Raw genomic sequence first — 13363 nt, forward strand, 5'->3', positions numbered from 1 at the left:
ATAACCAATAAAAACAACTTAACACACATTTGCAAAGCTTCAAATAAAGGAAAATATGGTAGAATTCCTATGCATCCCACATCGAAATCTGCTTGACTTTTAATAACATTCTCAACCTAAAAATGTAAAAATGGACATTCAGTAACTGATGTCTTTATACTATTCATGGCTAACATGAAATGTTTCTGAAAGAAGAAAGCAAGGGAAGAGAAGAAGGCGGCATATGTAACATGTTTCATTGACGAAAGATGTTCATAGACCATTTTTCAATATCCACATACTTCAAACATTACACAAGTTAGCTGAAAAATAACAGAATGCAAACAAAATAAAGCAGATTTAAAGCTTTAAAACAGGCTGAAATCCCAAAATCATTACAAGAATACACAATCTAACTTTATTTGAAGCTCAAATGCCTAAGGAAATCAACTTTTCATTCAAAACAACTCAAAACAAGCATACAAAGTTCAGAAAAATACCTAGAAAAGGGGAAAATCAGCTCAAAGAAACAAGAAAATCTGCAATTCCTAGCTCAGCTCAACTCTGAAAAACTCCTAACAAAACCATAGAAAATAGAAAGAAACTCAAAAATTTTCTTCAGAATCTTTTTTGGAAAGACCTAGTTTTCAGCCGTTTGTGTTTTTTCCTTTTTTCTGTGCCCTATTGATTGGAAAAAGGATCTTTTTATAGAGGATATTTAGGGCAGCAAGCCTATTTTTCCTCACTCAAATACACCTTATACACTTTTAATTTAATTCACTTACACCCTGGCCCAAAGAATTTTCCCCCTCGTTTATCTTTAATATGATCCTTGTCAGCTTTCTAGAAGCTTCCTATAAACTTTCCTTAAACCTTATCCAATTACAAACCCCAGTAGCCCTGTATTTACCCTTTTTCTTTTTCTTTTTTACTGTTTTATAGGTTTAAAACTCAGGGGTACTAGACCTGGGTTATTTCAACTTTAAGCCCAGTAATTACTTGGTCTTTCGTACCAAGTGTGGATTCCAAACCCAAAAACCAAACAACCTTAAATAGAAAATAGAAAAACATTCAAATAAATAAAAGCTAACTGATGCATTTTTTAAGAAAACATTAAGAAAATAATTAAAACTAATTAACGAGCTATTAATTACTGATTAGTCCATTATGCCTAAAATAATTCTAATTAATCTTAGATAGAAAAGAAAAATAAAAAGATTCTAGTAGATGAAAGTTAAGAAAAAAGGGGAAAGAATTATACCGATGGAATCAAAAGCCTCAACAAACTAGAAGAGGCAGTAATGGATCCACTTGAGACTCCAACGAATACAAAACTCGGCCAAATGATGGGAATTGTTACATGAATATTAGCCGGACTTTTGTCCATGGCCAATGATTCGTGCAACAATCCTCACCATGTGCCAAGAAGAAAACGAGGCAGAAGCTTGAAGAAATTGGATCGTTCAAGGCTATTTGCCCGAAATCTGGCCAAATCTATGGGATAAGGCATTCTTGACATCAACGCACTCCCTTTATTGAAAAACTGGAGAATTCACACGGGTTTTATCATGGATTGAGGACCAAATCAAGAAAATTTGGACAAAATACAAAAAGCTTGGATTTTTATTCTTGGATCTCAAATTCGGAGAAATTGAGTGATCTTTTTGGGAAATCAATGGCAGGATATGAACGAGGGGATGATGGAGATTGTATGGATAATGTTTGAGAAGATTTGGAGATGCTCCGCTGTCGTGAGACGATTTCCAGGCGGCGAAGAGACGGTGGAGTTAGGCGGCATTTCTGAGAGAGAAAAGGGACTTAGGTTTACAATTAATGAAATTGGGTGAATTAATGAAGCCAGGGGGAATTTAGTAGTTTAATGGGGCAATGACATCGAAACGGCGTAGTTTTGTAAGGCAACTATGTCGTTTTGGGTGAGGGGAGGTGATCACGTCCAACTATGCCCTCTAAAAAGGACTCGGCGGACGTTGCAAATATAACCCGAGTATTACGCCCAGGGTCGAATCCACAGAGAGTTAACCTATCAATCACAATCTTTAGACCCACTAAACTCTTGAGAACCAATTTCCCAAACTTTTGAATCACAGTTGAAGGTTTCTTTACTAACTAAGATTGCAAGTAAATAACAAGCTGTAAACTAAAATGCTAAGGTTGTAAACAATGATGAGAAAAAGCTAAGGTAAAGATTTCCCCTATTGATGGAATCCCTTCTGTTTATGCTTCATACAAATTGACCAACATACCTCTATCAATCATGAACACTTTTTTTATCGTAAATATCTCCCGACAGTAATATACTATTGCACTCTCCCGAGATACACTAGCTAGCTTTAATTAACACAGTTCACTTAAGATTGCACCCAAGGCTTCGTTATCCCTAATCCCGCCTTTAAACCCACAGTTATAGATCCCTCTTATACTTTGGAAGTGGTGTTGTCCAACAATAACCTAAATATGCACTCTCTCCCGAGTTATGCACACTAAATAGGCACAGCTAATTGAGAATCCTGTCAATTAACTACAACAAGAACATAGTTGAACAAATAAAGATTGAAACTAGCAATTTGTATTCATATAAACAAGAAGTTCATCCCCCAATAGGTTCCATCAAACCTTAGACAAAGGCTTTATCTACTCATAACTATGGGTAAACAAACTAAAATAAGATTCATCATAAACTAGCAATAAAAATCAAAGAAAAAAAGAAAGATGTTTTGGGTGATCTCTCACAATGGTTTTCCTTCCTAAGAAACTCTAAAAATCAATACATGCCTCTCTTGGGCGGAGTCTCTTGTTTAAAATAGGGTTTTAGGCTAAAAATCCCGTGTTTTGCACTTTAGTCCCTGTACTTTCTCGCGCCTGCTGCGGTCGCAGAGAACCGCGGCCAAACAGCTCCTCTGAATCTCCTTCTATCCGCGAGCAGTCTTCACTGCGGTTCTGCCGCGGTCGCGGTGGAATCGCGGCAGAATCATTTCTCTGATTCTTCAGCATGTTTTTGCGTGGTTCACTTGGGATATTTCACGGATGGCCTCTCTTTCTTCAATTTTTGACTCAAAAAGTACTCTCTAGTCTTCCCTAGTCATATATAACCTGCAAGTCATGAAAAGCACTAATAAGAGCATTTTGTTATCACTTTTATTATCAAAACTATGCAAGAAGGCGGTTATTTAGGGCCTGAATATAGTTAAATTCACCTATTATCAACACCCCACACTTAAACCTTTGCTCGTCCTCGAGCAAGCTAAACCACACTTCTAAGCCTAACCGTTTGATGCATTACCCCAAGTATGTCACACCCGCCATTTTGACGGACCAACCTAAGCAATGTGCCAGTCATACCCCAGATGCAGACTCTACTGCCATGACACACTTGCGCTTACTCTAGTTACTCTAACAGAGGTGAAGACTTACTTTTCCTTCCCGAGTCACATTCCCTCACATCAAAATTCTGAGAGAAGTTCCACACGCATAAAATTCAAACACAAGGAACCGAAGATAGAAAGAATTCACTCACTCTCAGCAAAGAATATTCACATGCCACACAGACACACCATAAGCTTGCCCATAGTGTAGTACTCTACTAATCGAGCTGTTTTGGTCAAAGATCAAGAGGTCTTTATTTGGTTGTAATGTAGGCTAAGGGCCGGGTAGGATACATTTGGATGCAGTGACTAACCTCCTTAAGCACTTTTAATACATACTTCCTTTTATCTCAATTTCCCTGCTCAGCCTAATCATTCCTCCACATTTTTGTTTCACAGGTGACCTCTACTTTTCTTTAGGTGCAACTAGCTTCTTTTTTTTTTAAATGCCAGTGCACTATTCAAATGATTCATTCCTGATTCCCCCTTTTTTTCGCTAACTCCCTACCACCCCACACTTTGACTTTTGTATGTTCCTTAGTAATTCAAGTGCTTCTCAGAGGTATACGTTCAAACAATCAGCTATTCAAACACAGGGATATAGGTCATTATAGGGTTATCAAAGAACAGGCTTCAAGCTCAAAAGGGTTAACTATGGCAATATAGACAGGTGGATTCACCATTATATATAGGCTTACACAAAGAAATGCCTCAATCATCTATAAAACCAAACAACTTCTATTTCGCTTTGCAAACACACAGGGCAAGTTCTAGGTATCGCATGCAAGCACAGAATGCAAGTAAAATCTCACACACTTAGCATGTAATGCGTTCTGAATCAGTTTATCAACACACTCATACGAGCGTTCAAGCAAAGCAAGATGTGCAAAATTAAGGCATAGATTTACAAGTCCACAACTGAGCCTAGACGTCACACTCTCAAGTTCATTTTAGTTGTTTGCAGGTGTGTACATCCAGGGTAGCATTCTAGCCTTTACCCATCTTAGTCCTAACTACAAAAGGAAAATCTACCTAACCCGGTTCAAGAAAAACCCTTGGAAAAGAACCGTGGCCAAAAGAAAAAATCAAGGGGGACTTACTACACTGCCTAAAAAGGAAAAAATAAATAAAATAAAAATAAAAAAAATCTTCATGAACTATTTCCCTCAAGAGTACTTGTCCAAGTGGTCCGTCCTCAGGAAGAGTCTTCTACCTTTGTTTTTTTATATATATATCCAATTTGGAGCCTCAAGAGACCCGTCGACAAGTGTCCGTCGTTGGGACAAGTCAGACTCCTCATATAAGTACAGTCAGTTGTATACAACAACATCAATTTCATGCTACAACACACACAATGTCTATGGACAGTACACATATCACTAAAGCAAGTCTCCCACCCCACACTTAAAGTCATGGCATGTCCCCATGTCATATCAAGAAGGTAAAGAGCAGAAGGGTAAGAAGACTTCCCTGAGACTCAATCAGAGTCGGAGACTGTGCTGGGGTCCACATGGCAAGCTCTCCCCAAAGCACGGAACCATGACATGAACCGGCTCTCAGACCTGGCCTGCCGCTGAGACATGGCATCCATACGCGTGTGTAGTCCCTCCACCGAGGTGCGAAGATCGGCGACCTCTTTCTCCATAGAACGCAACATAAGATGGGTGGACTGCGATCTGGATAAGCCAGCCCCAGCATGGGGGCGCCGAGAGGTTCCAGCACTGTCATAGGATCTCCTGGATGGTGCCATAGGAACCGGGTCATCATCCTCATCATCGATCTCAATAGTGGTGCGTGCACCCCTGCCCACTCTGATGCTCGAAACTTTGAAGGCTGATTTAGGGGGCAACTCTCCATCAGCAGGATTTGTGGGGACATTCTTCCGCAGGCACAATGTAGTCACCAGGGAGGGAGAGTAGAATCCTTTTGATCTTACCGGGGACTGTATGATCATTTCGTCACCAATAAGCCTTGCCGCTTCAAAATCTTTCTTTGTGACGAAGCACCACGTCAAAAGGGCTCTTTGGAAGTTCACATCAGTCGTATTGCTTGAGGGCAAGAATCGGCTGCAAATGGAAGTGAGCCAACACTTAGCCAAATGGGTGAACGAATTGGAGTTCAGGGTGATGTGGTCACGTATCCAGATTGGTTGCCCCCTGCGCAGAGTACATCAGTCATAGTAATCCAAGTGACACCTGGGGCATTCTGGTAATAGTCGATGTCACCAGTAAACCGGGGCAGCCGCAATACCTGTCGAATAGTTTCAACTGAGGCATCTACCCATGTGCCTCGCACAGTCACCTCCCGCAGCATATGAGCTGGGTAGTTCGCGTAGAACTCCCGCACAAGCATCCTGTTCACTATTTCAGGTTCATCAAATAAGAACTCCATTTCCCTCCGCCGGATTTCCTCATACATCTCCTCCTTTTCTACATGGAGGGTTGCCATGTCAATCGATATTTCAGGGATGAAGCTCTTTGAGGCCTTGGCAAGAAAGTCGTCCTCTGCCACTTCGGATTTGAACCTAGAAGCATCATTAGTAGGCTGTTGGGACGTGCCTGCTGATCTCTTTTGCTTCTTACGAGCCATATGACCTGCAAAGAATACAGAAGAACCATCAAATATATCCTACATGTGCCAGCCGGATGGTTACTCAGACTTCACTACCCAATGGCACCAAATAACATCTCACATTTATTACATGTAGACACTATGCCAAACCCTCAACTCGTGATGTGTTCAAAGTTACAATCTCCACAATGGCCCCACAAGCATACAACACCCCACACTTACTCCCTCAAGTGAGTCACGTTAAAAATAACACCACCATTCACCAAATACAATACCACCACAACCTAGGGTAGGCACAAAATGCCTCAAAATAGCACCACAAGCCCCAAATTTCCGGCCAAAAAGGTCCCACCACCAAACTACACCGCAAAAATTATTTCTAGGCCTCCAAAACATCTAAACAACCCCCACAATCGAAGTAGAAGAAAGACCCAACCATTTTAGCACCAAATAAATCCACAAGAAGCAAATAAAACAATAAAAAAGAGAGAAGAAACAATAATTGAAAGGAAATCTACACTATTCCTACCTAGGGTTTAACTAAATAAGTTTAGACCAAATTTACACTAAGTTAGAAGATGAAATAGAGAGAGAGAGAGAGAGAGAGAGAGAAACTTACTTGTTTGGTTGAGGGAAAGTGGGTGGTGAAGGTGGAAAGTAGGGGAAGATGATAATGAAGTTTTGTGAAGATGAGAGGAGAAGAGAGAAGATAGAGAGAGGTTAGAGAGAAAATAAAGAGAAAGGATTGGGAAGGGGGGTTGGTGGTTCTGGGCGGGTGGGGGAGGTTTTAGTGGTAGGTGGGGGGTATTTTGGGTAAAGGGTAAAAGAAAAAAAATTAAAACAAAACAAAAAAAAAACTTACCTGGACCCCGTCTGCGTCTGCCGCGGTCGCGGTAGGACCGTGGTAGACCAAGTTCAGATGGCCCTCTTGACCGCGGTTTGACCGCGGTCGCGATGGAACTGCGGTCTGAGCCCATCTTTGATTCTGACGCCCTTTTTTTTTAAGAAAAGTTACACTTACAACAATTTCATGGGTTGCCTCCCATTCAGCGCCTGATTTAACGTCGTGGCACGACCTAGATGAGTGTAGTTAAGGCTCGTTCGACCTCCGTGGTTCAGTCAACTGCATTTCAGACCCTTCCTTGGGATCGCTCATACCCACATACAACTTCAATCTCTGACCATTGACTCTAAATGTACGAGAGTCATTCTCAATGGTAACGTCAACCGCTCCTGACTGGAAAACTTCAACTACTCGAAATGGTCCAGACCATCGTGACTTCAGCTTACCTGGGAACAACCTCAGTCATGAGTTGTATAGCAATACCATGTCCCCAGGTTTGAAATTTCGCTCAACAATGTTCTGATCCTGTAGCCTCTTCATTCTCTCTTTGTACAGCCTTGTGCTCTCAAAAGCAAGATACCTGAATTCCTCGAGCTCATGCAATTCTATGACTCTTGACGTGCCCGCAGCTTCCATGTCTAAGATTAGTTGTTTCAGTGCCCACCACGCTTTATGCTCAAGTTCTACAGGTAGGTGACAGGCCTTCCCAAACACTAACTTGTTTGGTGACATACCAATTGGTGTCTTGAAAGCTGTTCTGTGGGCCCAGAGTGCATCATCTAGTTTCCTCGCCCAATAAGTTCTTGTGGCGTTCACAGTTTTCGTTAACACACTCTTGATTTCCCTGTTGGATACTTCAACCTGTCCACTAGTCTGCGGGTGGTATGGAGTAGCCATCTTGTGGCGTACATCGTATTTTATAAGCAACTTCTCGAAGGCTCTATTGCAGAAGTGAGTGCCTCTGTCGCTGATAATCGCACGTGGTGTCCCAAAGTGGGTGAATATGTTCTTCTTTAGAAACCCCACCACCACTTTCGCATCATTGGTGGGCAACGCTACAGCTTCCACCCACTTGGACACATAGTCTACAGCAATAAGGATGTACTTATTGCCATAGGAGCTGACGAAGGGACCCATGAAATCAATCCCCAGACGTCGAACACTTCTATCTCCTGAATTGGGTTCATGGGCATCTCGTGGCGCCGGGAAATGTTCCCGGTGCGTTGACATTCATTACAACCCTTCACCCATGAGTGAGCATCTTTAAACACAGTCGGCCAGAAAAATCCGGCTTCTAGCACCTTTGTTGTTGTCCTGATCCCTCCAAAGTTTCCACCATAAGTCGATGCATGACAAGCCTGCAAAATAGAAGATTGTTCTATCTCGGAGACGATCTCCGGATCATGTTATCCAGGCATATTCGAAAGAGATAGGGCTCATCGCAATAGTACAAGTGGCTTTCACGAAAAAATTGTTTCCTCTGGACCAATGAAAGGTCATGAGGAACTATACCATTGGCTAGGTAATTGGCCAAGTCTGCATACTGTGGCGCTTCCTAATGAGTGGTGGCGAGCAGTTGCTTGTCCGGAAAAGTTTCCAGAATTTCCTCAATTTCAATTGCATTTTCAGCTCCCTCAAGTCGTGATAGGTGATCAGCGACTTGATTCTCAGTGCCCTTGTGGTCACGTATTTCAAGATCGAACTCTTGCAGCAGCAACACCCAACGAATCAGGTGTGGCTTAGAGTCTTTATTTTCTATTAAATACCTGAGGACAGCATGGTCAGTGTAGACGATTACCTTTGATCCTATCAGGTAGGATCAGAACTTGTCGAATGCGAACACCACAGCTAGCATCTCCTTTTCAGTCACCGTATAGTTCAACTGGGCTCCACTCAGCGTTCTGCTGGCATAGTAGATTGGGTGCATCAATTTGTCCTTCTGCTAGCCCAGCACTGCCCCCACTGCGTAGTCACTAGCGTCACATTAGTTCGAATGGCTGCTCCCAGTTGGGAGCAATAATGATAGGTGTTGTGACCAGCCTCTGCTTCAACTCCTCAAACGCTACCCTGCGATCATCAGAAAAATACAAACGAGTGATCTTTCTCTAATAACTTACAGAGAGGTTTGGTGATTTTGGAGAAGTCTTTTATGAATCGCCGGTAGAAACCGGCATGTCCAAGAAAACTTCTGATTGCTTTGACCGAAGTTGGTGAAGGCAGCTTTGCTATTACATCAACCTTTGCTCAATCTACTTCTATTCCCTTGCTTGACACCTGGTGCCCCAAGACTATGCCTTCTTGTACCATTAAATGGCACTTCTCCCACTTTAGCACCAGATTAGTCTCGATGCATCGTTTCAGCACACGCATCAGATTCACCAGGCACTCATCAAATGAACTTCCCACCACTGAGAAGTCATCCATGAACACCTCCATTATATCCTCAACAATGTCAGTGAACATGGCCATCATGCACCGTTGGAATGTGGCGGGTGCATTGCATAGGCCAAATGGCATCCTCCTAAAGGCATAAATGCCATAAGGGCATGTGAAGGAGGTCTTCTCTCGGTCCTCAGATGCAATGGAAATCTGATTGTACCCTGAGTACCCATCCAGAAAACAAAAGCGTGACCTCCCTGCCAATCTATCCAGCATCTGATCGATGAAGGGAAGTGGGAAGTGGTCTTTCCGGGTGGCTAGATTCAACTTTCGATAATCCATGCAAATTCTCCAACCTGTGACGGTTCTCGTTGAGATTAGTTCATTGTTGTCATTCTTCACAACCGTCATGCCACCCATCTTAGGCACACATTGAACTGGGCTAACCAGCTGCTGTCAGAGATTGGGAAAATAATTCCCGCATCTAACCACTTTATCACCTCCTTCTTCACCACTTCCTTCATATTTGGGTTCAGCCTCCTCTGATGTTCCCTGGAAGGTTTGTGCCCCTCTTCCAGCAAAATCTTATGCATGCAGTAAGCGGGGTTGATCCCCTTGATGTCTGCCATGGTCCACCCAATGGCAGTTTTGCATTCCTTCAATACCTGTAGAAGTTGTTAGACCTGCACATCTAACAAACCAGATGAGATAATAACAGGTAGAGTGGAGTCAGGTCCCAGAAATTCATACCTGAGGTGGGATGGCAATGGCTTTAGTTCCAGCTTCGGTGGTTCTTCAATGGATGGCTTAGCTGGAGGAGTCTCCCTCTTTTCTAAGTGTAGGGGCTCAAACTATAGATTTCTTTCCCAAGACCCTCTACCTCCCAGTGCCAACACCCATTCCGCCAAGTCCTCACCATTCACTTCCTCCAAATTCGTCAAACATGCAGCGAGGGGATCCTCAACCATCAACACTTCATCATCAGAATGTACGATTACATCCACGTCATCAATAAGAGAGTAATTGGCGAACTCTCTTGGTCGCCTCATAGATTTCTGCACATTGAATATAATCTCTTCGTCATTGAGCCTCATCTTAAGTTCCCCGGTCTCACAATCAATAAGAGCTCTCCCTGTGGCCAAGAATGGTCTTCCTAAGATGATAGGAATTTCTTCATCCACTTTGCAATCCAATATCACAAAATCTGCAGGGAACACGAATTTCCCCACCTGAATAAGTACATCATCAAGGATCCCAAATGGACGCTTCACAATCCTGTCAGCCAGCTGCAACAACATAGAGGTGGGTCTAGCTCTCCCAATGCCCAACCTTTTGTAAATGACCAAGGGCATAAGATTAATGCTGGCCCCTAAATCACAGAGTGTTTTCGCAAAAGCAAAGTTTTCAATAGTGCATGGAATAGTAAAACTCCCTGGATCAAAGAGCTTTTTAGCAACAGGTCTAGTTTCCACTGCACTGCACGTCTGAGTAAGTGTTACCGTGTCCAAGTCTTGGAAGTCAAATTTCCAGGACATTAAATCTTTCATCATTTTTGTGTATCCAGGCATCTCCTTTAAAGCTTCAATCAATGGAATATTAACCTGAATTTGTTTGAGCATCTCAAAGAACTTTTTGTACTGCTCCTCCTTTTGATGCTTGGCCAACCTCTGTGGAAATGGAGCAGGAGGTCTTTTCTTCCCAATCACTTGGGACTTTTCTTTCTTAGCTACTATCTCTGCTACCGGCTCTTCAACTGCTTCAGCAACTTTCTCGGTCTCCTGTTGAGTATTCTTTTCTTCCTGAGCAGGCTGGATTGTCACATCTGTCAGCCTTGTGGAATCATCTAGCTCAATGGGTACCTGAACGAGTGTCTCAGCCTGTATATTGTCACGAGCTCTCTCCTGCTCTACATCAAGATCCCTGCCATTACGGAGACTCACCGCCATCAGCTGCTTTGGGCCCTGATCTTTTGGATCAATCTGGGTGTCTGCAGGTAATGTCCCCTGAGGACGATTGTTCAGAGACATTGAAATTTGGCCCAATTGCACTTCAATATTTTTGATTGATGTGTCATGTGCATCTACTCTTTCATTTATTTTTGCATTGGACCCAATCACCTGCTGCATCATTGCTTCAAGTCTTGTGAACCCATCTTCTTGCCTTCCACCATGCTGTTGCTGAGGTGGGAGATACCCTTGCTGCTGATTGTTGTACCCCTGTGGTCTTGGATAAGGTGTCATATTATTGGGAGGTCTCATACCTCCCATGTTTACAGCGTTGTACTGTGGCTGAGGTGGTCTGTATGGCTGCTGAGTTTGTGACCCCAGTTCTGATTGCCCTGTCTCTGGCCTCCATAGTTTGACACATAGTTCATGTCCTCAGGGTGCTGATGATGATGATCATGTTCAGCATTCCACGGATTACCAATTGGCTGACTAATGCAAGATGTGCACAAGCCCCCATTGGTGGTATCTACAATGTGCACTTGCTGTTTCTGCCCCGATTCCTCCACCTTTTTGGTGAGTATGCTCATCTGTGTCAAAAGGGTCGCCACATTTTCAGCCATGGAATTTGATGGGTCAAAAGGCACTGAGTGTACCACTGGAGTGATAGGTGCATTCCTCGTCGTCCACCCCGAATTTTGAGCCATTTTGTCAAGCAAACTCTGACCTTCTCTCCAAGTTTTGCTCAAAAACGCCCCACCAGCTGAGGCATCTACAATGTTCTTCATGCTATCTGACAGTCCCATGTAAAACCGTTGTCCCAACATCTGATCTGGAATACCATGGTGTGGACATATAACCAACATTCCTTTAAACCGGCTCCATATCTCATGCAGCGTCTCCATTGGTTTCTGTTTAAAGCTCACGATCTCATCAATTTGTTGAGCTGTTTTGTTGGGCGGGTGGAACTTGATGTGAAATTTCTTGACTAACTCATCCAAAGTTTCTATAGAGTTTATGGGGAGTGAGTTTAGCCAGACTTGAGCAGCTCCTGTTACCGAGAATGGAAATAATAGCAACCTGATTGCTTCCGGAGTTACGTTGGGTTGCCTTTGAGTTTTGCAAATCGACAGGAAGTTCTTCAAGTGTTGCTGAGGATCTTCGGCTGGTGTCCTAGAAAACAGTCCCTTGTTTTGCAACAAGTGCAGCATGTTGTTCGTGATCTGGAAAGATTCAGCTTGTATCGCGGGCATGACAATGGCAGTGGCCAGATTGTCAGCCGTGGGTTGTGCCCAGTCATATAGTGCAGCCTCAGGCATAGGAGGTGCCATATCTCTGACGTTTCTGTCGGCGTTGTCTGCGTCACCCATGTCAATTTCGAGTTTGTGTGTTTGATGAGGTTGTTGAAGTCTTTTGTTGGTACGGTTCAATATCCGGAATGTTTTCTCGGGGTCTGATAGTCCGTCAAGTAGTTCTCCAGTCCTCATAGAGTTTCTCGGCATACACCTGAGCAACCCCGTCAACAACCGTCAAAAATTTCAATCAAAAATTTGGTGTAAAGTAAATTGACTTCCCTAAGAATTTTTGTATTTCTATCGATGGTAATTGATAATTCCGTTAGTTCCCCGGCAACGACGCCAAAATTTGATCACGCCCAACTATGCCCTCTAAAAAGGACTCTGCGGACGTTGCAAATATAACCCGAGTATTACGCCCAGGGTCGAATCCACAGAGAGTTAACCTATCAATCACAATCTTTAGACCCACTAAACTCTTGAGAACCAATTTCCCAAACTTTTGAATCACAGTTGAAGGTTTCTTTACTAACTAAGATTGCAAGTAAATAACAAGCTATAAACTAAAATGCTAAGGTTGTAAACAATGATGAGAAAAAGCTAAGGTAAAGATTTCCCCTATTGATGGAATATCTTCTGTTTACGCATCATACAAATTGACCAACATACCTCTATCAATCATGAACACTTTTTTTACCGTAAATCTCTCCCGAGTAATCACAGTAATATACTATTGCACTCTCCCGAGATACACTAGCTAGCTTTAATTAACACAGTTCACTTAAGATTGCACCCAAGGTTTCGTTATCCCTAATCCCACCTTTAAACCCGCAGTTATAGATCCCTCTTATACTTTGGGAGTGGTGATGTTCAACAATAACCTAAATATGCACTCTCTCCCGAGTTATGCACACTAAATAAGCATAACTAATTGAGGATCCTGTCAATTAACTACAACAAGAACATAGT

At 42.7% G+C, this 13363-nt stretch overlaps 1 protein-coding gene across 1 annotated transcript; it reads right to left on the reverse strand.

The window, feature by feature from the left end:
• Positions 1-9741: 9741 nt before the first annotated feature.
• Positions 9742-11423, reverse strand: LOC138889449 (uncharacterized). The gene is made up of 3 exons (XM_070172758.1): positions 11274-11423; positions 10037-11159; positions 9742-9839 (listed from the first exon to the last, which is right to left on the reverse strand). Exons 1-3 carry the CDS (start codon positions 11421-11423, stop codon positions 9742-9744), a joined length of 1371 nt encoding a protein of 456 aa, XP_070028859.1.
• Between the last annotated feature and the right edge of the window lie 1940 nt (positions 11424-13363).

This window comes from Nicotiana sylvestris, chromosome 4 (assembly GCF_000393655.2).
Source record: "Nicotiana sylvestris chromosome 4, ASM39365v2, whole genome shotgun sequence".
In the NCBI taxonomy this organism is placed as follows: domain Eukaryota; kingdom Viridiplantae; phylum Streptophyta; class Magnoliopsida; order Solanales; family Solanaceae; genus Nicotiana; species Nicotiana sylvestris.

Excerpts from the sequence above, each read along its gene's own strand:
- LOC138889449 (XM_070172758.1), bottom strand. The coding sequence starts at position 11,423 with ATGGGAGGTATGAGACCTCCCAATAATATGACACCTTATCCAAGACCA. Across the intron at positions 11,160-11,273 it reads TTGAAGCAATGATGCAGCAG|GGGACATTACCTGCAGACAC; the intron begins GTGATTGGGTCC and ends AATCGTCCTCAG. Across the intron at positions 9,840-10,036 it reads ATGGGTGTTGGCACTGGGAG|GTCTAACAACTTCTACAGGT; the intron begins GTAGAGGGTCTT and ends TTAGATGTGCAG.